Source organism: Chinchilla lanigera, unplaced genomic scaffold, assembly GCF_000276665.1.
Source record: "Chinchilla lanigera isolate Chin_1 unplaced genomic scaffold, ChiLan1.0 scaffold00050, whole genome shotgun sequence".
Lineage (NCBI taxonomy): Eukaryota > Metazoa > Chordata > Mammalia > Rodentia > Chinchillidae > Chinchilla > Chinchilla lanigera.
This window is the reverse complement of record NW_004955451.1, coordinates 3,642,410-3,668,509: the sequence shown is the minus strand read 5'-3', so window position 1 is coordinate 3,668,509 and position 26,100 is coordinate 3,642,410. Positions and strand designations below refer to the sequence as shown.

The following is a 26,100-nucleotide window of genomic DNA, read 5'->3' as shown; positions in this document are numbered from 1 at the left end:
GGACAGGGTCTCAGTATGTAGTTCAGGCTGGCCTTGAGCTCACTTTGTGGCCCAGGCTGGTCTTGAACTCGCAGCGATCCTCCTGCCTCAGCCTCCTGAGTGCTGGGATTACAGGCGTGCGCCACCACGCCCGGCTGGAATTTATATTTTTAACAAGCGCTGCGCTTTCCCCCCATCCTCGTGCAGCTAGTGCTCATCCTTGGGAGCTGCTACTCCAGGCCCAGTGTTTGTGGTACTCAGGAGATGCCCACTTCTGCTGTCCCCACCGTCCACTGTCCGCCACCAAGCGCTTCCCTTTCTGCTCATCACTTACTCCCTAGAGGCCCAGAAGGGTGATTTGACATTTGTTTCAAAATAGAAACAGCTCTTTGGAGGCCTTCTGTGAGTAATGATGACAGCAGTGACCATTTCGCTGTGTCCTAAATGCCAGGCAGGCACTGTGGTAGACACCTTTCATGAGTCACATCTTTTATCTCATAACAACCCAGAGAGGGAGAGAGAAAGAAAGGTGTTACTGTTGCTCTCACTGCAGACTAGGATTAGGTAGAGTTGATCAGAGGGACCCAGGGAGTAAATGGTCGAGTCAGACCTGGATGGAACTGGAGCCTGACCTAATGCCCGCGCCCCCAGTGCTCCGCCCCACAGCCTCTGTTGCGCTCTGATTAGGTGAGGACCGCAGGGTCTGGTCTCAGCCCTCCCCAGGCCGTCTGCCTGGCTCTGAAATCTCCCAGACTGAACATGGTGCCCAAGGTTTCTTCTGGGTTTTTGTTTGTTTTTAATAGGGTTTTCCGGCCCAGAGAGCCACAGCACCCAGAGGGAGGGGTGGAGGGAGAGCACAGGTGATCCTCCACAGGGCCAGGGGCAGACTGTTTGCAGTGAACTCCCTTCTCTCCTGAAACCAGGCAAGAAGGAGGAACTCAGGAGTCAGCAGGGCTCAGAAGCCCTAATTAGTTCGTGGTCCAACTGGGTCAGGGGGAGTGACCTGTGCAGTGGTTTTTTTTCTCTTCAGGGCCACACATGCCTCAGCTCACTAGAGCACGGTGGGGAGGGATCCCCCCCAGCCAATGGAGTTAGCGCTCCCATGCAGTGCATGGCGGCCTGTACAGTCCCTTCTGCCTGGCGCTTTGGCCGGCGCAGGTTGGTGTTAAGTTGCCCCAAATACCCAGGCTCCTATTTCACATCCTTAGGCTGAGATCCCACAGCCAAGGTGCCCTTTCCGCTTAGCTTTCCCACACTGGCTGCTTGCTGACAGATAAGCTCCTCAGAGGAGGGAAGTGGGAAGGTGGAGGGTGGGCACCCCTCCCTGGCAGCAGACCCCTTTGTCAGCAAGCATAGAGGGCCCTGCGGCTCCCTGGTCTCGTGCTGGGTGGGGCAGGCCTGGGTGCTGGCCAGCTGCTTGGCCCCAGGCCTTGACTGGCAGATGGAACTTGGCTTGGCTGGGGCCCAATTGTACATATGCTTAGGCTTCACCTTAGGGTGGAAATTGGAGGCCGAAGGTTTGGAAGTGTCGGGAGACAAGGCAACTCCGTGTTCCGTGTGTGGGCCGCCTGAGCCAGTTGTGCTGCTGCGTAATCTGCCCGGGCTGTGCCAGACTCCGGCCCAGACCTCTCCCAGACGTTTCATTCCTTGGGCTGGATCGAACTGAGACGTGAGTGCTGCTGTGAGATGGGAGCGGGGAAGAATCCGGCGGACAAAATGTTCCTGCACTTGGACAGGCCAACGGCAGTCCCGGCCGGGTCCTTGGGAATTGAGATGAAACCTCCTGCCTTCTCTAGCCATTCCGTATATTGAGTAATAAATGCGGTTATTGCCCAGATGAACTGGTTTTAATTGACCTTTCTGAAGTGATAAATGCGCATGAAACGAAAATGGGAGCAACAAGGAAGTCCACACAGATCACTTCCAGTCTCATTTCTTTGAGGAGTGACCATGCCTTCCTGGAGCTTTTAAAATCCAATACTTGGAACCCGATTACAGGGATTGTCAAGTTATGGAGAGTTAGCTGATATCCCAGATAGGCTCAGGTCATTTTTCCAATGATGGCTTCCGAAGACGACCTTGTGGGTAGGTGTCATGGTGACAGAATCAAAGCGCTGGGCCTTCATGTATAAGTTGGTCAGGAATATCCAGAGACTATCTTAAAATGTATACAGAAAGGTAGCAATTATATGTTTGTCTTGGAATAATCCTGGCCTCTGCATTCTCCCTGGAGCCCTAGCCTAGGGAAGATGATTAAAAATAGATCTGAGTAGCACTTCCTGCTTGGCAGATGGCTAATAGCAAATGCTAGGGCTTGTGGCTGACCTTTCTTTTCTGAAATCTGCTCTGTGTTTCCATGATGCTAATTGAGCCTTCTCTAGACCTAATCAAAGACTCTTTAGCTGGCTAAAAAAAAATAAAATAAAATAACAACCTCCATTTTGCTGTCCTGGCTGGGCTCGGTGCGTGGAGCAACATGAAAGTGCCGGAATTTGCATGGAAACACCCACCCCAGGTCCAACTGGCTGGTCCTTGTTTAACAGTCAACAAGCTCTGCTTTGAGATATACTGCCCCTCTGTTAGGGATCCCACACCCTTTCCACCCCCACCAGTGGGAAAGAAGAATGGCCTGAGCTTCGCTCCGTGCTCACAGCACAAAGGGTGCGGACACTGTCTACCTTCCTCAACCTTTGCTGCTACGAGAAGTGAAAGGAAAGCGTGTGTAGGCCGGTGCCCTGAGGCTGCCAAAAAACATAGCAAATGCTAGACAGCATTATTTTTATTATTATTTCGAGAACTTTTGTTTGGACCATTGTTGGCTGCTTGAAATGATTCTCCCTTGAGGAAGACATACAGTACCCATAGGCTGCGCTGAGGAATCTCTAGTGGTAATGCTTAGGCCCTTCCGGTTCACCTGCTGTTGATGAGTTTCTGTTGGCTTTCCAGGCCTCACAGCCTTCCTTCCTCTGCAGGGAAAGCCCTCTGCTGTGACCAACACATCCTCTTCAGACCACCTCTGCATCTTCATTAAACTCCCTTAACAGCCATAAGTTATTACAGTGAATTCTGTTGTTTTATTCTTTATGTCTTTTAGGCCTGTCTTCTGGTTGGCCAGGCTGTAACCTTCAGGACAGAGATGAGTATCTGTATCCTCTATGGTGCCCAGCAGATCTCTGGACTGTATTAAGTGTTTTTTGCTTTATAATCATGGAGGCACAGTATTTGTTCATACCACAGGATTCAGGGCTGTTCCCTTATCACTGGACATTTAGGACCCTCCCCCGATGCTTACCACAGGCTACTTTAGGTTGACGCAAAGTGTTTTTGAGCAGGAGATGATGGTCCAGTGCCAGGATCACTTTCATGTTGGCTGAGGAAGAAGGTTGACCACCAAATTATGTGGAAGAGATTTCATCATCTTACGCCGGGAATCATCCAATAAGACAGGTCAGCTGATGAGCAGGAAAAAAAACCTTCCTACACAAACAGGAAGTTTAAAAACACAAGAGAAGAGGTCTAGCTCTGAGTCAGAAATGTTCATTTCATGTGCAACCATCTTTTCTCTAGAGAATATGGACTCTGAGAATGTTCACCCTTGTAAGAGACCTTACTCAACCCTGCCATTTCATAGATGATGCAATCGATGCTCAGAGCATCAGGGATCTGTCCAAGGACATCATCCGAGCTGGAGGCAGATCATCCAGCTGAGGTGGGTGTGGGTGGGTTGGTTCTTCTGACCAGTTCAGCTCTATTCCCTTTCTAGAGGAAATAACAGGAATCCGGTGCCCAGCACTTGCAATTTGGCAAGCACCCTGTGTGCAAGTCTTTCTGACATTTATGTCTCCTCTCTTTCCTAAGAGCTCTTTGGCTGTGATTTCTTCAGTCCCCAGAGTGACTCTTACTATCATAACACTTTTAAGTACTGTGTCTCTTCTTTCATAACTGCTTTATCTAACTCTGCTCCTAAATCCAGTCCCTGAGGGTGTATGAATACAGAGGTGAAAGGTAGGTGTATGCTCTTTGGAGGAGAGTTTAAAGCTGGATAGTTGCCACTGAAGGAGAGAGGGCACGTGAATCACCCTCTTTCCTTTGTACATGTAGCTCGGAACCCAGTTAACTGTCATAACTTGGGTTTTGATTAGCATTTCCAGGAAATGAAGTGTTGAGAGAATTTAGGGGACATTTTCTAGTATGAAATGAAAATATGAAGCATAGAACATGGTGACCATATCGAGGGAGATACTAAATCATGCCACATACGGAAAATTGGAAGAGACTAGAAGAAAAGTAGATATTCTCATTCCATTTCACAGATGAGGAACTTGAGACTGGAGAGGTGGATGTTTCTAGGAGTGGGGGCCCTTACCTGTAATCCCAACAGTTTGGGAAGCTGAGGTGGGAGGATCCCAAGTTTGAGTCCAACCTAGGCAATTTAGCAACTCAGGAGGCTTGGGAAGTAGGTCAGTATGAAGGGTCTGTGTTCAATCCCCAGTACCACAGGAGGAGGAAAAAAGAGAAATGAAAAAAGAGAGGTGAGCAAACCAAGAGCACTTGGCAGAGAAAGTACCAGAACCAGGAATTAAATCTAGTTTGTCCAAGTACAGTCATGCATTAACGACAGCGATACTAGTGATACTTTGTCAGAAGTGTGTCAGTAAGTGATTTCACTGTTGTGCTAACATCCCAGAATGCCTTGCACAAATTGACGTGGCTGTGATGTCACTAGGTGGTACAGTCCTCACGGGAGCAAGAACTTTTCATCTATGACTAAAGAGTTATAGTGCCAGGTATCTATAGGCAGGAGACCCTGGAGCTCCAAGGCAAAGCTCAGTTCCTGTGAAGAAGTGCGGCAGCATCACTGAGTGGGCTTTCTGAGGGTGCGCTGAGTTTTCTGTCCCTGGAAGTATTGAAGGGAGGTCTGGTAGAAATGTGGGTAAGAGCCATGCATCAGGTGAGTGGTTGATTTCCCAGGGTCTTTCAAATCCCAGTGTAAAGAGAGCCCTTCCCAGTGCTCCTTATGGCCCAGGAAGTTTATATTTGCAATCCCATGGAAAAGTTACTGGAATTCTAGCGAGTTCATTCCAATCTACCACTTCCAGTGCAACCCATGGTGAGAATAAAGACACTAGGGCATATTTGTAGTTATGGGGAGCCAAGGAGTGCTCGGTCCAGTTACCATGATGACTAACTGGAACAAAGGCCTTGACCCAGGGCTGAACCCGCGTTTTATTCATTCATAGAGAAGGGAGTGGCTTGAGCATGAGTGACTGCGAGAATGGTGGGAAGTAGGTGAGTGCCGTGAGCTGGGCTAGGTAGGAGGCCTGAAATCACCTCTGCGATATGCAGGAGAAGGATGTGCAGAAAGAGTAATCCGCATGACACAGTTGAGGTAGTATGCAACGTTTTAGGGTCAGTGCTCCAGCTCTGATGTGTGATCTTTTATGCCCTGAGAAGCCACAGCCTCTTACCTTGAGGCTCATCCCAGCTGACAGCGTGATCTCCATCCTGCCCGGTTCACACATGGGAGCTATGAGGGCTGGGGAAACACTGCCCTGTCATCTTTGCTTCAGAGACTACCATCAGCATCTCACCTGATACACATTGCTTAAAGCCAATTGAAGGCTTAGGAGAAGTCCCAGCCAGCTCTTGACATATCAATACATGGAAGTAGGACCAGGTTCAGCCAAAATGGAGACAACTGCTCCCCCTTCAAGGAGAGTCTCCCAGGTGGACCTCCACACCAGTGGGCTGGGTGTCCATGAAATTACAACTGGACAAAATCAGATGTGTGTTTTGAGACCTTCAAACTGCAGTCCGCTGCATGAGATTCCACAGACTGCAATGACATAAACATTTCTCTTTACAGCTCTTATCACTTTTTGCTGTGAAGTCCAGGCACCAAAGAAAGAAGGGATTTTCCAGTGCTCTTTCTTCCCCTTACCCAGTCCTGGGGCTTGAACCCCGATCTTCACACTGAGCTACATCCCTGGCCCCTTTTTTATTTTGAGGCAAGATCTCTCTAAATTGCCATGGCTAGGCCCAAACTTGGCCATCCTCCCTGGGTTGGTGGCGCACTGTAATCCGAGCACTTGGGAGGCTGAGGCAGGAGGATCAGCACAAGTTCAAGGCCAGCCTGAACTACATAGCAAGACCTTGTCTCAGGAAAAAGCAATACAAAACAAAACAAAACAACTCCTTGCATCTTGCTGCCTCCTAGAGTGCCGGGATTACAGGTGTGTGCCACCATGCCTAGGTTAGCTTTTAGTTAACTTTTAATTTTTTTTTCAAGTGTTGTGAAAAAAGATTTATTCATTCAGTAGTGAGTGGAAAAGCTGTTTCCAGACGGGGACTTACACCATTCCTTTGGTTGTCCTGAGTCAGCTTTCAATGTTGCAGATGCGCAGACTGAGTCTCTCTCGGGTGACCGCCCTCCACTGAGTACTTCCCTGTAACACGACTCAGGGGAAGCTGGCTGGCCAACTCTAATTCATTAATTTACAGTGCAGCACATAATCTTGAAAGCTCAAATTGTGTGTGATCTTCCTCGAAGGTAAACCTGCTTGAGCAAGAGAACTAAATGTAGACAGTTGCTAAGTAAATATGGAATCGGAGCAGAGGAATTTGAATAGCCCGTGAGATTCTCGCCAGCTCTGACGGATTGATCCATCCTTCTTCATTAAAGAGACAGATTTCCCAAGTGAATACCCTCTGGAAAAATCTTGGACTTGAAGTCAAAGCCCGAGGTTTAAGTTCTGACCTTGACTTATAAGCTGTGTAAAACTGGGGAAGTGACTTTCACAGCCATGGGCTTCCCTTTCCTCCTGTGCTGCTTTGGAGGTGGAATGATGAATGTGTGCGAACCTGCTTTTGTAGGTTCTGGTGTCCCATATGCGTGTCAGTGTTAGTCGGTTCTGTGAAACTGCCTTTGTTGTGGTTTTAGGAAGTCACTTGGACAACGCCTTTATTACCCCATTTTCATTTCCCCACTAGACTTTGGAGCCAGAGTGCCTGGATCTTTGTTATTTTTTTGGTTGCTCGGCTTCAGGCGTGTTTCTTAACCTCTTTGCTTTACTTTCTTTCTTGGTAAAATGGAGAGGATGGCTGCACCTTCCTCATCAGTTTGTTGAGGATTCAGTTACTTTGCTTTCAGTTGTGATTTGAATCCTGTCTGGCGCATACTATGGACCATTACTGTTATTTCACAGTTTCCAAGCTCTCCTTCTCCCTTCCCTCCCTTCCCCTTTTCCTCTTTTTTGTCTTTTTGTTTTTAGGTACTGGGGCTTGAACCCAAGGCAGCTACATTCCCCAACCCTTTTTATTTTCTCTTTTGAGACAGGGTTTCACTAAGTTGCCTAGGCTGGCCTTGAACTTGTGATTCTCCTGCTTCAGGCTCCCGACTAGCTGGGGTTATAGGTGTATGCCATCACAACTGGCTCCAGTCTCTTAATGCACTATTTCAATCTCATCTATAAACTCTCCAACTTCACAATGGTGATTGCTTGTTAGACTATCTTTAGGAAGCAGTCTCTTTGACAGCATGTGACTTCGGCCTTGGGAGGCGGCTTTATCTGGACTTTCTTCTTAGCCCGGTTGTAAGGAAGGGCTTATACTGTGGAGGGTGAGGGTGTCTTGGTTTTACCCACAACCTCCATCAATATCCTTGTATTCAGGACATTTTATCTTTTTTATTTTTATTTTTATTTTTTGTCTTTTTGAGACAGAATCTCACTATGTAGTTCAGGCTGGTCCTGAACTCACTTTGTAGCCCAGGCAGGTCTCAAACTTGCAATGATCCTCCTGCCTCAGCCTCCCAAGTGCTGGGATTACAGGTGTGCACCACCATACCTGGTTTACGTTATCTTTTTTAATAATAGCGAGTCTGAGTTGTTTTCAAAGGCCTGATGGCTGTGAGAGAAATCTGAGCCTCAGTATTAAAGTCCTCTTCATGTGTTAGTTTTATATTTGAACTGCGAAGGGCCCAGCTGTTACAGGCCAGCTCCCATTGCATGTGGACCCTTCACCGTGGTTTCTGACGCCAGCCTGCCTGAACAGACCTAGTGAAGCGGACCTGCCAGCCTTTGCTCTGTAGAGGATAGGGCTGTTTGATTCTGGGCGTCCCTATGGATTCCTCCACTCCCTGTCCTGAAGAAGCATGCTTCCAGGCCTCTCTGCTTTTTGGAGAGGGAGGGAACGCAGGATGTCACGCGCTGGCAGCATCTGGCTTTTCCTGTTGGCCGCGCGTTTACATTGGCATCTCCCATCCTGCCCCGCTGCCACAGACTGGAGAGCCTTATCCAGGGAACAGCCGCACTGTCCAAGCCCGTTGGAGGCCCTTAGGACAGCTGAGAGCGGTGGGAGAGGAGCCGGCGGGGTCTGTAGCTGGCGGGGAATTTGGACTAGTCCGGGAGCCCTGGCAAGTCAGCGCAGCTGCTCCAGACTAGTCTTGCAGCTCCCACTTCCACCCTGAAAGTGTGTGTGGTGCAAAAGGAGACATTTATGAAATGTTTCTTCTGAACCAGGCTCTGTGCTTCATATCTACACGTTAACCTATTCTTCCCAGCTGTAGAATACAGCGTCACGGAATCAGCACCGTTGTTCCCTTTAGTACACTGGACCCTCGAGGCTCCAAAAGAGGAAGTGGCTACATGGATACTAAGGGCTGCGTCCCAGGCCTCCTGGGTTCGGAACCCTGCATCCTTTCCCTGGAACATCGGCAGACATCGGCCCCCACAAGGGAGCAGGATTTTCTGCCTCACTCCCTAGGCCAGGGGTACACGCATATGCCAGAGTGGGTGTTGATATCGTTCACCATCACTGCCCTAGGCCCATCCCTGAAACTGTGCCATTCGTATGGGCCAGCAAGAAGGTGAACCTGCGAGGTCTGATGGTAGTGTGGCTTAGACTCCACAGTGTGGCACCCAGGCCCCTCACCACCTTCTGCTTCTGCAGTTCCAGGCATCATGAGCGCTCCCATGCCCTTGGAATTTTATGACTGCACACAGCAGATATTTCCTCCTTTAGAGCCAGTCCTTTCCCTGCCCCTCCCTCCATCTGTTCAGGGGACGTGGGAATGAAGCGAGACCTATCAGAGCTCTAAAGGACAGGGACAAAGGGCCTTACGGAAGCCGCCCTTCCCTCCCCAGGTTTCTGGGCAGATAATGTGAACAGTTTTGGAAAATCCTGAACACATACAGATGCCTTTGTCCTATCCCAGTCCTTCTGTTGACCTGTGTCCCAGTGTGGAAGTCACACAGAGTTAGGAAACTCTTCCTGTGTAATTAACTCGTCTCTCTTATTTCCAACTAAGTCTATTTCCTCTTGTTCTTATTATAGAGAAGATGGAAGAAATCCCCTTTCGTCGTCTTTCCCCTCAGCTAAATATTCAGTCTTTAAATTGCACTCCGGTTCTAATTCTGGAGGTTCTCATCGCTGTCCTTCGTTATCCCTCTCCTCACGTTCTCCTTACGCCTCCTCCAGGTTGAGCGCCAAGCAGGATCCAGTGCTCTTTGCTTGGGTTTTGACCCCTTGGAATGGAAGCCATGGCTTCCTTGACCCAGAAACCCCTGCAGGTCTGATCAGAGAAAAAACTGAGAGGTTAATGGGGGAAAGAACCGGTGCGATCTTCCCTGAAGAATGTGGGACCTCTTGAGTTTGGGGCTTCGTGGGGATCGGCCAGCACCCCAAGGGCCGGGGTTTTATTAATCCTCTTTGGGCTTCTACCTCAGCACTTCTGCTACTTTACCTCTGACATGCTTAGAAGTACTTAAAAGAGACCAGTTGTAACCATCCCTTAAAATGTACAAGTGCCTTGTGCAAATCTAGAGAGATAGAAAGTAGACTTGTGGTGGCCAGAGGCTGGGGGCAAGGGAGACAAGGGTGACTGCTAATGGCGTGAGGTTTACGGGTGTGCAAATGTTCTGCAGTTGGATAGTGGTGATGGTTGTGCAACACCGTGAATATGCCAGGCTCCACCGAATTGTCTGTACACCTTTGAAGTTTATGAGCATGTTTACACACAGTTACCTAATTTTTTTTTTTTATGTGAATCTGGTGTGATTAAGAGTACTGTTTTTTCGTGTGCCTGTTTTCACAGATTAGAAAATTAAGGCTCAGAAAAGCTGACTGGCTTGGTCAGCTTAATAACGTAGCTAGTGTATGGCAAAGCAGGACTCCGACCTGGGGAGATCTGCTCTCTGGAGCGCGTGCAGGTCACACTGTGTATAGGAACGGTGTCAGGGAGGCAAGCACCACGCGCTTCTCCACAGGTGGATTCACAGATTATTTCAACTGGAAAGTATTATGTGGAGCCTTAGTCCCAACCTTCTATTTTTCTGAACACACTGGGTTGCAAAGAGGGGAAGCCTGGCCTTTGGGCCCAACAGGAGAGAAAGGATGAAAGTCACCAAAGCACTGAAGTCTGAAGAACCAAGTAAGTTACAGTCCGCCTTTTGCCTCTGCCCTTCCTGTACTTTGTTTTATGCGTTGCCCTTAACGATCCTGTGAAATGGGCATGGTTGCCACTTGCAGAGGAAGAGATGTGGAGGCTGAGAGAAGCTCATTCTTCAGGAGTTAGGGAGCCACTAATGTGAAATTTCAAAGGCAGGATTTGAACCCAAATCTTCCGATGCCAAGACTAGATCCTCGTATCCTGCCGCTTTCCTATGTTTCGGCTGGTGGGTGTCCACCTCCCTCATCTCTCTGTGTCCTACTGAGCTCCGCTCGGCTGCTCCTGGGTGGCCTTCCCGGTGACAGAAAGGGGCCTGGGTTTCAGAGGCTCTGCTCCTGTCTGGCCCCTCCAGGAGACTAGGACTTCCAGGTGAGGACCCACACCCACCCACAAGGGGAAAGAAGCCACAGGTTTGCTCCGTTGCTGCCTCCTACCACAAATACTCATTTTTCAGTGGTTCTACTTTTAAAAAGGAGTTGCCGCCTTCCAGACATCAGTGGTTTTGGCTACTAAACAGGAAGCTCAAAGCCCTTTCCGTTCCTTTGAGCCGGCTAGAAGGGCTGGGCTTGGAACTATTACTTTACTTAAAAGACAGAAGAAAAGTTCTGTGTGGTTGTACAAAACAAAACAGAAACCCTTTCCTGGAGGCCCATACGCCAGCCTTGGTTGATACACAACACAGAAAGGGGCGGCTTTGTTGCCTGGCAGTAATGACAGCAAACAAATGTGGCTGACAGTCTGTTTGGCATCTCCTGGTCTGAAATTCTGTTTGCTTCATCCTAATTGCTTCCTTAACTTCCTTTTAGACTCCCCACCTTCGGCACCACCCTCACTCAAGGCCGCGCCAAGCTGTGCCAGGTTGTGCTAGGCTGGGCCAGGCCCACAGGATACGGCGACCCAGCCGGGGCTATTCTTGTCTGTGTCTACTTGCAAGATGCCTGTTGTTCTCGGTGGCTGTTTTTCCCATCATAAATGTTGACTTGGCAAGGGGCCCCAGGGTGGAAGCCGTGGTGGAGGAGCTTCCAGAGTCTGCCTCAGAAAATGCAGCTGGTCCTGAGTGCCAGGCTGAGGAAAGAGAGGCTCGAAGGCGTTGCCTCTCGGGGTGCCTGGGCAGATGCTGTCATCAGGACAGCCCTGACTGGGTCCGGCACCCTTCCCGAGCATGGGCCTCAGCCAGCACTCTCTCAAAGGACCGGCCTGCGGGAGCTGTTTGGGCCTGGCCTGTGAGGTGCCTCTAGGCCTGGCTGGCGGTGCTCTTCTCTGCCTGCGCACTCCCCTCAGCCCTGCTCTCTAGGAACTGTTGTCTCTGTCAGGCTAGAGGAGGCAACTGTGGGGCGGTGCCCTGAAATATATCGGAACCCCTGAGGCAGTGGCCTATCTGTAAACGGCTTGAGCATGTTCTTTCATAGGTGTGCACTTACTTGTAAATAGTGCCTGTGTACTGTTATGCAATGTGAACATTACAAACATATAAAGAAAAGTTTAATGAACACATTTCTTTCTTTCTTTCTTTCTTTCTTTCTTCCTTTCACACTATTGGAGATTGAACTCAGGGCCTTTGCTATATCCCTAGCCTTCTTTATTTTTGTCTGTATCCATAAGATTTACTGTTCTAAGGTCTCTTTCTCCTTTTTTGTCTTTTTGAGACAGGGTCTCGCTATGCAGTTCAGGCTGGCCTTGAACTCACTTTGTAGCCCAGGCTGGCCTCGAACATTCAACCCTCCTCCGCCTCAGCCTTATCACACCTGGCCCCTTGTCTTTATTATTTTGAGACAGGGTCTCACTATGCAGTTCAGGCTGGCCTTGAACTCACTTTGCAACCCAGGCTGGCCTCGAACTTGCAATAATCTTGCCTCAGCCTCCTGAGTACTGGGTTCTAGGTGTGTGCCACTATGCCTGGCTTAATCTTTATTTTATTGAAGGTGGTATATATGATTGGGTATGCTCTTTTTTGTATAGGCAATGATTCATTCACATCATCATCCTGAGCTACAAAAATCTTGAAAAATGGAAACACTGCCAAGTGTCAGTTGGCTACAGGGACTTTGCTGCAGGTGAATCTCTTCATGATATGCTGCCATGCTAAAAAAACTATGGCATCAAGATTGAGTTCCTGTAGCACCAAAAAAGCAATATTCATAGTGGGCTGGGGCTGGGGATTTAGCTCAGCGGCACAGCACCTGCCTGGCAAGTGCGAGGTTGTGAGTTCGATTCCTGGTACCAGAAAAAAACAAAACCAAAAAAAAAAAAAAAAATATTCATAGTGGGCTAAAAGCAATCCCACAGACAAAGTGAAACCCAGGACGTAGATGATACCTGCTAACCCGGGAAAGGGCCCAGCAGGGAGCCATGTGTGGTAACTGCTTGGAGGATTGTCTTGCAAACCTTCTGGGGATACTACTGCCCTGGAAGGTCTCACAGTGTTACCTCTCCCCAATTCCTAATCATGTCTAACAGATAGCAGATGATCAATGAATATTTGAGAAACAGATGAATCTGGTGGGATGTAGTGGCACATGCCTGTAATCCCAGCACTTGGGAAGCTGAGGCAGGAGGATTGCTGCAAGTTCAAGGCCAGCCTGGGCTATCTGGTGAGTTCAAGGCCAGCCTAGATTACAGAGTAAGACCGAGTCTTAACAAAACAAAAACAAAAATACATGAATTTATTTTTCAAGCCCTTTTCCTGTCATACATGGTGATGCTATTTTTCTTCATGTTAATTTCTTGCTTTTTTTCTAGGATTTGTTTTCACATGGCCATCTTCTTCCATATTCTGAGCTTGAAGCTCTTGGCAAATGTTCCTTGAAGGGTGACACACCTGATGACCCATAATTAGTACATGGAATCATAAGAGAATATAATTCTGGAGCTAGAAGGGGAATGGGTGGACAACTAGTCTCTTATTAAAGTCAAGCTAAAAATAAGTCGGGGCATATCCGTAGGATGGAGTGCTACTTCACAACAAAAAGGGGTTGAACTATTGATTTATAGAACAGTGCATAAAAGAATTAGGCTGAGTGAAAGAAGCTAGACAAACAACATTATTACATACTGTATGATTTCATTTATAAAAAATTCCAGAATATAAAAGTGGGTGACAGATAGCAGTGGTGGCCTATGGATCTGCAGTTGGGAAGGGGTCAGAGGTGGGAGGAAGTGTTTGGGCGTGGTGGCTAATCCACCTTGGTGGCGATATGCTCACGGGTACAAACAGACGTCAGAACTGATCCAGTGGGATGTTTTAGACCTGTACAGTTTATTATGTGTCAATTATACATCAATAAAGTTGTTTAAAGAAAAAAAACAGAGGCAGGCAATTCACTCATGGGATAAATATTTAACTAGTACCCGTGTGCACCAGATTCACACGCGGTGAGCGGAGGTTCGGAGAGAGATGGAAGACAGGGTCCCCACCTTCAGGGCTCGCAGCCTGGGAGGGAGGGAGATGAGTGGATGACCGAAATCCAGATCGCTAAGTCTAAGAGAAAGGGAAACCCAGGGACAGGAGGGGTCGGAGTGTGGGCGTCAGTGGCGCCTCTGCTGGGGAGGTCGGGAGGGCCTTGCGAAAGAGAGGAGCGGAAAGAAGGCTCAGAACCGGTCACATAGAAGCCTCCCCGCAGAGGGAACAGCATGGGCAAAACTGGGGACCTAACCACCACCTGTGGTTTGTCTTGACTAGAGCAAAGGACACGTGGGAAAGCAGGAAGCAAAGAGCCTGGCGAGTTGGGCAGAACCAGATCTTCAGCCTTTTGCTGCCCTCGAGGGCCTGAGGTGCCTTTGTGTCCCAAGGCTGCACAAACAGTGTCTCCCATGGAGGTCAGGGTCCCTGGGCAGCACTTGGCACAGTGGACCTTGGCCGTGGGTGAGGCTGTGACTCCCAGAGTGGTTCCATTGTACCTGGGCGGTCCTGTGTTTCCCCAGGGCTGTCTCAGGACCCCAAAGAGGAGAGAGTTGGGTTAGGTCTGGGCAGCAGCTGGGCAGCATCAGCTCCTTGCGGCTGCACCTGGCACTGAGGGCACCTGCTGCATCTGAGTAGGGGAGGCAACCAATAGTGCAGCTGCCCTTGAGGCAGTTTCTCCATAAAGAATTTTGCCTTTCTCTGGCTGGTGCATCAATCCCCAAAGTCTTGTGCTTCTGATGCTGTCCTGGTTTGAGCACTTGCCTTTTAGTTATCTGCTAGCCAGTCACCCCCAGATTTATTTTATTTTATTATTTAGTACCAGGAATGGAACTCAGGGCCTTGTGCTTGCCAGGAAGGCACTATGCCGCTGAGCTACATCCTTGGCCCCAGACTTAAAGAGTCCTTCCTGCCTTGTTTTTAGAGTGGTTTGCAGAGCAGACTAGGATGTTACATTCAGGATACGATTGCCATTCCACATTAAAAATGCAGGCAGCAGTGCAGAACACGGCTGGCTCCTGTCAGCCAGACATCTTGGTGTAACCAGAGGAGGGAAACATGGACAGGACTTGTGCTAATGGAAGCAGATGCCAGATTGCATGGTAAGCTCCGGCTCCTGTTTGTCTTGCTTCCTGCTACTCTCTGGCCAGAAGAAAGACGCTCATATTTAGGCTGGAGGTAAAAATGGGATTTCTGCCTAGTGAGCATTTCTGTGATCTTGAGATCAAATTGCTTACACTTCAGAAGGGAAGCTCCCCTCATACCCTGGGGAGGATCGCAACTGTCATGGCAGAGAGGACCTCCCAGAAGCCAAGAGGAAGGACAAGTGTGGTTGTCACAGTTTCTTCGTATGCTAGGGAGTCTTTGCTGTCTTCGGTAGGACTGGGCCCGCAGAGCAAGCAGAAGTGCTCACCCTGGTTTCCCAGGCCCCAGTCGGCGTTGGGGGTGTGATGGCCAGCACACATGGTTGGAATCAAGTGGGACCAGAAAGGGCAATGTGGATTAATTATCTCAGCTGGATTAGTTCTGTCAGGCAGTGTCAGGAGGGAAGTTTTTAATGACACCCCGGAACTTGCTGGGGTGTTTTTTCCTCCCGTTTTCTCACCTGAGCTGGTGAAAATAGTCCAAGTGTGGGCTGGTTTGAGCTCTGTAGCTCTCCGTTCTGCCTTCTCCTCCCCCCATGCCATCTGCCAGCTAGACGGTTAGCGGGGTTAGTGCTCCCTTCTGCAGTCCTGGAAGGTCACGCTTGCTGTGATTGGGGCTGGCTTCCCATGTGGGTAGATGGAATGGGTATCTAACGCTCGGTTTGTTTTCTTGCATTTCAGTCGTTCCAAGGAAGTCAAGGACGAGCATATCTCTTCAATTCAGTGTGAGTGTCTCTGAATTGGCCTATCTGTTGTTTTATACAAATTTAGAGGGATGGGGAAAAGCAGCTCAGTCATTCCACAGTGAACCCTGCCTCCTGTGCCATAATAAAAACAGTTTCTACAATCAGTAGTCAGTTACCTTTGGGGATTTTTTTTTTTTTTTTTGGCAGCATCTCTGGCTAAAAATAATATATTTACTACACTGTCCTCAGTAGGTACATTAGAGGGTGGTGGTCCCCAGTGACAGAGCTTCTGAGGACATCCCATAACCAGATCAGAGATTTGTCACTGGGGAAGAGAGTGAGGGGACAAAAGATCTTCCCCAAGAACTACTGAGGAACCTGAGGATGAAGGGGTAGCTCAGCTGGGGCAGAGCCTCTGTCCCCTACTGCGATCCCAAGCTGTCTCCTGAGAAAGAAAGGTGGAACTCACGTAAGCCTGGTGAACTGAGAAAATGGAAATCCTGCCTGCTCGCCTTGAAATGGGGGGTGTGAAGGAGCACGGCACATTTAATGTCCAGGCTCACCCATCCTTGTGATGACAAGACTGCCGGCGTGTCTGCCATCTTTGGCTTCATTCAGTCCTCTGTGAGCTTTGAGGATGGTGGAGCCCTTCTTGGCTGTGGACTGCACAGGGTAGCTGTCATTTTGTCCCCTTATGTCACAAGATTCAGAGTATTTGTTAGAAAAATCCTGAGCAAAGTCTCAACAAGGACTATTTTAACAGACCCACTGAATTCAGCCTTGCCGATCTGGAATTCATTCCAACTGAGATGTTTCCCTATGGTTACCTTTTTGGAGATGTTATTGATTTCAGTGTTTGACCAGATTCTTCTCAGTGTTGGTTTCCCTTGGGGTGGCCTTATCTGGCCTTAATTTTTGCTGGCTGCTCAGTTTGAACAGCTAAAGATGCAGGTACATGTGATTGACTCTCCTCTCTGCCTCTCTTTTGGTGTAGAGTTAATGTGGGCTGTGGACCTGCAGAAGAGCGAGTATTGCTAACAGGACTACATGCAGTTGCAGACATTTACTGCGAAAACTGCAAAACCACTCTGGGGTGGAAATATGTAAGTACCGAGGAGACTGGTGGGAGAAAGCTATGGGGGGGAAGGATGAAGGGCTTCATGCTTCCAGAAGACTTTCTGCTGCCGGCTTCCTATGGCCTTGTTGAGTTGTCTTTGATCAGGACAGAAAGGGCACAGCCATCTGTCTGCTAGGCGCATCCTTCTCTTTGCACTGCTTACCCCCGCTCCTTTATGCTGGTCCCTAAGATGCAGGCGTCCACGCACACACACACACCTAGACCTGATCTCAAGAGCACAGAACATTTTCTGAAACCTTACTGTATGCTAGACATACACGATCACATTCACGTCTCACAGCATCCTTGGAGATTAGGTGCCACTGTCATCCCTATTTATGGATGGGGATCCTGAGACGGAAGAAGGTTAATAGTATGCTCAAGGTTACCTAGCTGTCAGAGGGCCAACGCAGGATAGGACTCTGGGTAGCAGTCTGACTGTCATGCTCCAATAAATGTTCCTAGAAAACCACCGGGGTCCTAGTCATGTGCTAGGCATCATCAGACCTTATCTTAATGTACACTGTGTGGTATTGTTGCGGCTGGACTCTCCCAAATGGATCATCTTTCTTTCATTGTTTAGCTCAGTAAAAAAAATGTTAAGGCCCCCTTGGGATCTAGGAAGAGTGAGCAATCCTTTGCCAAGGTGAGAAAAGGGATCTGCTGCTTTAAGCACACTGGGGACTGGCAGGGTGTGGTGGTGCGCAGCAGTTGGGAGGGTGAAGCAGGAGGATCACTGAGAACTGGAGGCAGCCTGGGCTACACAGTGAATTTAAGACCAGCCTAAACTGCATTGTAAGACCCCGCCTCAAAAATACAAAACAAAACTCTGGGCGTGGTGGTGCATGCCTGTAATCCAAGGCTGAGGCGGGAGAGTCGCTGTGAGTGTGAGCCAGCCTGGGCTACAAAGTGAGTTCAAGGCCAGCCTGAACTACATAGCGAGAGCCTGTCTCAAAAAAGACAAAAAAACAAAACAAAACGCCACACTGCAGACTAAACGTTCTAACATGCATTGGGGTCACCACATAAGCATTGACACAGCCTTCACACCCCATCTGACTAGAGGTTTGCTTGTTTATTTATTTATTTAATTTATTTTTGAGACAGGGTCTCGAAAAAATTACAGTGTGATACAGGTGTGTCGCTGTAGGTTCCACAGCTGTCACTGAGGGACCGCGTTGGTGTGAGATTCTGAAAGTGCGGGTCTAGTTAGGGATATCCTGGAAGTCTTGTTAGTTTCTGCTGTTTTGCTGTGGGTCCAAGATGCCTCAGGGAAAATAAAGCTTATTGGGGGATATATAAAATAATATGAGCAACAGGTACCAGGCACAGAGGTATGATTCCATGTAAATAAAGTTTGAAAATGTGCAAGTCATTAAAATGAGAACTGCCACAGGCAGAGGTGCTTGGCGGTGCTGCCTCACTTCCGTTTCTCACCTCCCTGGGAATGTGGAGCACTAGAAAGAAAAATCTAGACGGTCAGTGTGTTTCTTGATGGAAGGCAGCGTCACTGCTGCCACTGTGGCTGGCTTGAAACTGAGGCTTGGCATCTGGCCCTCTGCGCAGTTACAGGCTACCCTGACCAATGGCTGGTGCGGGGCACAGTTCTGGTTTCGATTATCAAGAAGCCTTCCACTCCCTCCTGTGTTTCCCGGCCTCTTGGCTGTCTTCTTCATCGAGGATGTATTGGATTACGTAATGAAAGATAAAACAAGTTGCTTGGTTTTGCTCCTAACTTGAGGTTCAGGTAAAATGAGTCACTCATTTGATAAAGTTTTATTGAAAACCTTCTACAGGATACAAAAGTGAATGAGTGCTTGCGTGGTATGTGCGTGGCCCCTGGGTTCAATTCCCTGCACCACAAAAGAAAAAAAAAAAAAAAGGAATCAGATCTGTTCTCTGCTCTGAACACATTTACAGTCATGATGCCAGGGAGAGAAGGAAGCCACATGCAAACAGCACAGCTTGGCGGGTCGGGTGGTGTGTGCCAGACAAGACATACCCAGCTCCCAGAATATTTACAGCTTCCCAGGTACTCGCTGCTCTGTGTGCCAGATTCGCACGTCATTCTTTCATTATTTTTTCTGACCATCAAAATAATCCTGTGAAGTAGATAAAATATTTTGAACCTCAAAATAATCTTTATTTTTTTTTTATTTTTTATTTTTTGGTTTTTCTCCAGTACCGGGAACCGAACTCACAACCTTGCACTTGCCAGGCAGGCGCTTTTGCCACTGAGCTAAATCCCCAGCCCCAAAATAATCTTTAAATATCCCAGTGTTGTCATTAAATGGAAAATCAGGTGATTAAATGAAGCAACAGAAATGAGATCCACAGGGTGCTTCTGTAGACCCCAGGTCTGGTGCTCTTATCACCGGGGTCCGGTGCTCGTGTTTCACAAGTACCGGTGTGGCTTGGGGCAGTCGGATTTTCCTTTTTCTTTTTTCACTTACTGGGAAAACACCCACTCTTCATCTTGCTTTGTCATCCCCTCTGACCCGAAACACGTTATTATGTAACACTCATTCCCAAACCACATTTCTGTGTTGTGTTTGCATGCATGCGTGTGTGCAGGGGTGTGTGCACATACACACACACACACACACACACACACACTTGCAACCAGGGAATCAGGAAATTGCTGCTGTGCCCACAGGTCCTGCATGTGTGTGTGTGTGTGTGTGTGTGTGTGTGTGTTGTCTACATACCCTCCGTCCTGACTTGATCCCCCCTTTCCTCCTCTCTCCTCCCCTTCCTTCCCTTCCCCGCTCTCCTTCACTCTTCTCCCTTCTCCACCTTGTGGAGTGGTTCCTTCCTCCACAGAAGATCCAGTGCTGAGCTCTTGTTTAGAACTCAGACATCCTGGGGCTCTAGAACAGTAGGTGCAGCTCCTACGGATGGCCCCAGAAGCTGCCAGCTGTGGGGTTCAGTTGCTCGTTCACTTGGGGACGCAGTGTGCAGAGCTAATGGCCAACACTCCTGTACTTTGAGTGTAGCCACGCAATGACTCCAGGGACCGGTGTTCTCAGATGACCTGCCAGAAAGTTCTTAGTGTCTCTGGCTGCAAACAAAACAGCCCTGACCCTGCCTCTGCACTGGACTGCTTGTTCTGGATTGATTCATTGGAAGAGCCCACAGTGCTTTAGGATGCGAAAGGAACCCGCCAACTGTTTGGATTGAGTTTCCCCTTTGCAGGCCTGGCCGTTGAGGGCTGCCAGGTTCTCCAGTCTAGGGTTTATACAGCTTCTGTCCCCGGGAGAAAGGCGGTGAGAGGAGGGGAAAAGAAAAAGAGGGAAGAAGCATAGGTAAAGAGAAGAAAAAATGTACTTGACCCATCTGTCATAGAAAGAGCAAGAACAAGGAGACAAGGGAAATAAAATAGGGGCCTGTTTGGCCTCAGAATTCTTGGTTCCTCTTGCTGTTTTTTTCTCTAAGCCTAACAAGTGCAGCTTAAAATTATAACCAGGTTTTCCTGGGTTCCTAGAAACTAGCAGGGAGGACACAGGAACTTTGAGGATGTATCCGCAAGGCAGGTAGCCGGTTAGCATCAGAATTCGAGGCTCCCTGAGATTGTCTGCTCCTAAGTGTATACTATTCATTGGGCAGTGCTTTGTTTAAGATCTGTTATGTGCCCAGCAGTCTTCTAGGGATAGAGCAATGAACAAAACTAAAATACCTGCTTTCTATGAACTTTACAAAAAATACAACAAATGTAGCTGGGCGTGGTGGCTCACGCCTGTAATCCCAGCACTCAGGAGGCTGAGGCAGGAGGATCATTGTGAGTTCAAGACCAGCCTGGGCTACAAAGTGAGCTCAAGGTCAGCCTGAACTGCATAGTGAGATCCTGTCTCAAAATGACAAAAACAAAAACAAAAACAAAAAAACCTCAAAGTTTAAATTTTTTTTTAAAAAAAATTAGAAGCTGAGTGTGGTGGGTCACACCTGTAATCCAGCACCTGAGAGGCTGAGCCAGGAGGACTGCTGTGAGTTCGAGGCCAACCTAGGGGACATAGCGAGTCCAAGGCCAGCCTGAACAGCCTGAACTACATATAGTGAGACCCTGTCACACACACAAAAAAATTAAAAATTATAATAGAAAACACATTGCCATTAATTCCCCTCAGAATACTCCCCCTTGCTTTTAACACACTTCATCCCGTCCTTCTTCCCACTTTCTGAAGCACTTCTACAAGTTCTCCTTCATGAATGTCTCTAGTTGCGCTGTTAAGGCTGCCTCCATGTTCTCAGTTGATTCAAAACATTAAGCTTTTGTGGTCATTTTGACTTTAGGAAAGAGATAGAAGTCACACTGTGCAAATCTGGTAGACACGGGAGCACTGTAAAATTTTATGAGCCTACCTTTCCACTGGATGGCACTCAGCAGCAGCACTCCCTGTATTTCTTACTGTACCTTATGAAGACACCCATGAAAGGATTTCTAGAATTGCTTCAGAGTCGCAAGAAAAATGGGATTAGTGTGTTTGAAGCAAGAGGGAATTTTTTTTGTTGGGGGAGGGTTTGGTTTTCTTTTTTCCAGTACCAGGAATTGAACTCACAACCTTGCGCTTGCCAGGCAGGCGCTGTGCCGCTGAGCTAAATCCCCACCCCCAAGAGGGAATTTTTTTTGAGGGGTAATGGTAATGTGTTTTTTACTGTGACATATTTTTAAAAATGTAAACATTCACTGTGTATTTTGATCATTCCTCATATATTACAGTCACATAGTAGACATAGAAGACAGTAAAATAGTAGCACAAATTGGATGTTGGACAGTAGTAAGTACTGTGGATAAAAGTACAGCTGAGCAGTGGAAGGAAAAGAAGTGCTGAGGTGAAAGTTGGGATTTTAAGCACAGCAGCTGGGTCAGACCTTTCTGGAATGACGGTGTTTGAGCCGTGATCCCGAAGCAGTGCTGCTGTGCTGGCTCTCCCAGTTCTGCAGTGACTGGGATGCAGAGTGCTTGCGTGCTAGGAATTCTCTTGGTGAGTCAGGGTGATGCTCAGACCAGACCTCAGTGTCCTGATGCCCACCATCAGCGGCACAAAAGTCACCTCTTCGTCTCTGCTCACGCAGTCTCTTTTTCTCTTCTGTTTCTAGGAACATGCTTTTGAAAGCAGCCAGAAATATAAAGAAGGCAAGTACATCATTGAACTAGCACACATGATCAAGGACAATGGCTGGGACTGAGCGGACAGCAGCCACCCAACCCAGTGTCCACGTGAACGCCATCCACCCGAACACCCTACCCCGTGTGAGAGAGTGACTGAACACTTGGTTCCATCCATTTGGGGGCCTTGCCATCTGGGGCGTCCTCCCACCCCAACACCATCTTTCTGGTGACCGGCCTCTAAATCGCTGTCTCTCTGTCTCTTTGCTTTGTATCTGTTTGTGAGTTGATCCTGGCTTCTCTCTCTGTTCTAGTTTTTGCTGAAAACAAAACAACTGAAGGAACAGATCCTTGACCGCACGGCAGCAGCCCACCTTGCTAAGGGTCCCAGGGCCCTGCGAGAGCTGCCCGGCGGCCTCTTGTCAGGAGAGCAGTGGCACGTGGGTGTAAGGAAGAGGGAAAAGGGGAGCCCTGAGGTCCTGGGGGTGGGCAGGGGGCGGAGGGTGGAGGTAGGGCAGAACTGCACCGCTCCTGGAAACCTGGTAACAGGCTTGAAGTATTCGACTTGTCTAAATGGACAAAGAGAAAAAATAATACCTCATGATTGCATTCTCTCTGATCGGAAGCCTCTCTTCCTGACACCAAAAGTGCCAGGATAGCAGATGAGCACAGAGGGGCCCTAATTCTAGCTGACAGGGCAAAGGGCCTGGTTCTCTCCGGCTGAGCTGGGGAGAGTCCGGGTAGCAGGGAGTGAGGTGGGTGCAGCCCAGATGGGTTTTGATGACTCTGATGCTTCACACAGCCTCTGGGTAATCATCGCCTTTGCATCCTCGGCCCCTGAAGGCAAGTGCGGAGGGGACTGTCGTTTGCAATGGGTGTGAGATGGAACTATCCCGAAGGCTTTGACAGTCAACCACGGAAAATGAGAAACTGAGGAGAGCAGGGCGTAAGGGGGTGTTGCAGCTTGGGAGCTCCTGAAGAATGGCTCACATGTTGAGCCAGAGAAACAAAACATGGAGCCAGTTAGTAATTCTGACTGCTTTTCTTTTCCTGACCCTCAATAAGAGTGCTACGGCGGGGGAGGGGTTGGGAGGGACCATGGGAGGAGTGATCAGATGAGTGCATATTTCCTCTTTGTTTATCAGTGGGATCAGCAATCCTTTGTGTGCAGTGTTTCAGCTGTCTAGTCCAGTTCCATCATTGTCGACCATGGGAAACACAGACCTAAGGCTTTGAGCCTGGTGATCACCTGGTTGGTGGATTCCTCCTGCCCCTCGTTGTTCTTTTTGGATCTGACTGTCTTGTGTGGCAGAGATCTATTAATGTGGTCCAGCAGTGGGGAGGGCTTACAGATTCCTATATTATCCTCTGCCCCTACCCTCCCATCCAAGCTTCATTGTGTTAGGGAAGTGGAGAACAAATCCTGTAAGACTTGAGAGAAGGAAGAGTTTGTTACATTTGATCCACACTGTGAAGTCCTTTCAGTGGCAGTCCAGCCAGTGTACGGTGCATGACCGCAACTCGTTTCACTGAGTTAATTTCATTTCATAGACCGAGAACATTATTAAGATACGTGTGTATTAGGTAATTCTTAGCATCTCATTCTGCAAGTAGGCTGATCCTATAGGAAAATGCAGCTTTAAAGGTCTCAAAAAAAAAAAAAAAAAAAAGACAAAGTCCATGGAGATAATTTTCTGTTAGATTAATTAACAATGAATAAAGCAGCCAACCCAGGACATTTTCGGAATCACATCTGTAGTAAAACTGAATTCCCATAGGGAGGGAAAATGGTGGAAATGCCTCTTTGGGTCCATGTGCTGATTGCAGAATGGGAGATGGAGCACTGACACGACCCTTCTCTGGCAGCGGCACATGGCAGGATGATAGGAAGCCGGGTGGCCCTTGTCTAGCGGCAGACTACCCCTCCTCCATGAAAAAAAGGCTCCTAGAAATGACCTAAGGTCCTAAGGCACCTTGTCCAGCCCTTTCTGGTGCTTTCATAGCCCTGGAGATTACGTTGTTCTCCCTACTTTATTACAAGACAGACTTGGAAGGTTCAGAAGTATTTTATTTCTGCTCCCAAAGAAATTATCCCCTGGATCCCAGGCCCAAGTTCTCAAACATTTTTCAACTTTCACATTCCTAAGCTGGCTTGCCAGAACAGAAATCATGGATTTCCCATCTCTGTCCTTTTAAAGGAAGTGGCCTTCAATTTATGGATTTGATTAGATCTTTTGCCTAGAGAATGTCCTGGCTATTAAGCGTTCCTTTCATTAAACAAATAAAACAAATGGGGGGTTTTTGCAATCTAGGTAGATGTTTTGTCTCTAAAACTACAGTTGGAATATGGTGACATAGAAACTGGACATGGGTGCCCTGGATTGTCAGGGGGCAGAGAAAGAGACCAGTGTGCCACTGTCCTCCCGTTGGGGATGGGGCCTGGATCACAGCAGGCTGCAGTCAGACCCTGGTTCTGATGGTTTCAGTTACTATCCATGGAGTATGCAATGGGTGCAGGGCACCATAGTTGGTGCAAAAGAATGAGCGTTGGTTTCCACAGCTACAAGAAAGAGGAAAAGAAAACTCATTAGGCTTCCCTTTGTGTTAGTGAAACCAAAAGTGCTTCTTATACCGTTGATTCTATTTGCGGCTTGTCGTTCTAATAGCAGTATTGGGGAGGCCGCGGCTGAGCAGCAGAGACGCATCACCTCATGGCCTCGGTCGGTTTATTCTTTTTAATTTCCTCACCAAATTATCAACTCAGAGCATAACCAAAGACCTCACCCATTCACCCCACATAGGTTCAGGGAATCGGAGTCTGTTGGTTCCACTAGGGCGGGGGCGGGGGGGGGTGCTCGGGGAGCAGGGGAGGGGAGGGGCAAGTGAGAGAGGGAGAGGCGAGAAGCTCCATACCTCAGCCAGCAGTGCCTGCGCTTTGAGCTGTAGGCCTGCGGGCAGACTTGAGTTCCATCTGCCCTGTGTCACCCTGGGTCACATGGCCTTGGCTACTTCGAGGACACCCAGGCCCCTAGGATAGTAGTCTCAGGCTGCTGATGGGTTGATTTGATGTGACTCGAACACAGCCAAACTTGATGCCCACAAGCTCTCAGCTGGGCCTGACAGTGCGGCCCCAGCTCCTTTGACCATAAGATCATGTGGACAGGGCACAGTACGTCTTCACGGGCGGGCAATGTGTGCGCAAGAGGTGTCCCCTTTATAATGAGATTTTCAAGTAGAGAAATATATATATATATAAAACAGTTGCTTGTGAAATATACTTTTGTAAATAATATTTAATTTTTTAAATAATATATTTGGTGCTGTTTTCTCAGATCCCCTGAGAGCACTTTTTATTTTCATTTTAAATTCTATGATTTCCTCTGCATTTCTTGAAGTACATTTTAAGGGAAACAGTAATCACCAATATACTTTTGTTTTTAAAAGACCTCTATCACTTTACTCTGAATCAAGGCTTTAAAGCAATGCCTGTCTGCATTTTTTCCCCCAGTGGAACAGACTCTGCAGTAAATTACCAGTTGAGAACTGAAATATTTTCTTGCAGTAGTATGGGCTGGAAGAGAAAGTAAAACCAAGTAAATTTACTAGTGAGGACTTAGGGCAATTGCTCTTGTTGGAAGAAGTTCCAACACATTGGAATCTTGTTTTTAAGTGTGCGCGTGTCTGTGTATGCGTGAGCGCGTGCGCGTGCATGGGTGTGCATGAGTGAAAGCACTTTGGAATGTGCCTCTTGCTTTATTTTCTACTAGGGACACTATACCTACAGTTTACACCTTGGGCGCATAAGGTTTTTCTTCTTTCTCTCTGGTTGTTTTCGTTTCGGAGTGGACCAACAGCATAAGCTGAGAGGTTTTTGTTTTCCTGAGCATGGAGCTGTTGCCAGTTTTTTCCGTTTTCTTTCTTTGTGTGCTCACCTTTTACAGACTGTAAAGGAAATCTGTTTGTGAAGATCAAGCAGAGTCAAATCTGTGCTTCTGACTGAGATGTGAGTGTATTAATCAAGTATCCCAGGGCTCTGGTTGTTTTAGAAGCCAATGATGTTGAACATTAACTGGTTTGGGTTAAAAGAGCATTAATAACATAATACTCATACCTTGTAGGTAAACAACGCTTTTTATTTTTTAAGATCAGATTGCCTCAGGTTCAGGAAGAAGCTGGGGAATCAAATCTTGAACACAATCAGCTTACGCATTTAAAAAGAATC

At 48.0% G+C, this 26,100-nt stretch overlaps 1 protein-coding gene across 1 annotated transcript in view; it reads left to right on the top strand.

Moving 5' to 3' along the window:
• Ypel2 (yippee-like 2) overlaps positions 1 to 23,559 on the top strand; it is a 53,708-nt gene extending 30,149 nt beyond the window's left edge. Inside the window, exons 3-5 of the mRNA XM_005393987.2 lie at positions 15,650 to 15,693; positions 16,649 to 16,757; positions 21,869 to 23,559. Of these exons, the coding sequence (XP_005394044.1) occupies positions 15,650 to 15,693; positions 16,649 to 16,757; positions 21,869 to 21,958 (243 nt within the window). The 3' untranslated portion in view covers positions 21,959 to 23,559. The remainder of the gene's footprint in view (positions 1 to 15,649; positions 15,694 to 16,648; positions 16,758 to 21,868) is intronic.
• Positions 23,560 to 26,100: the final 2,541 nt, after the last annotated feature.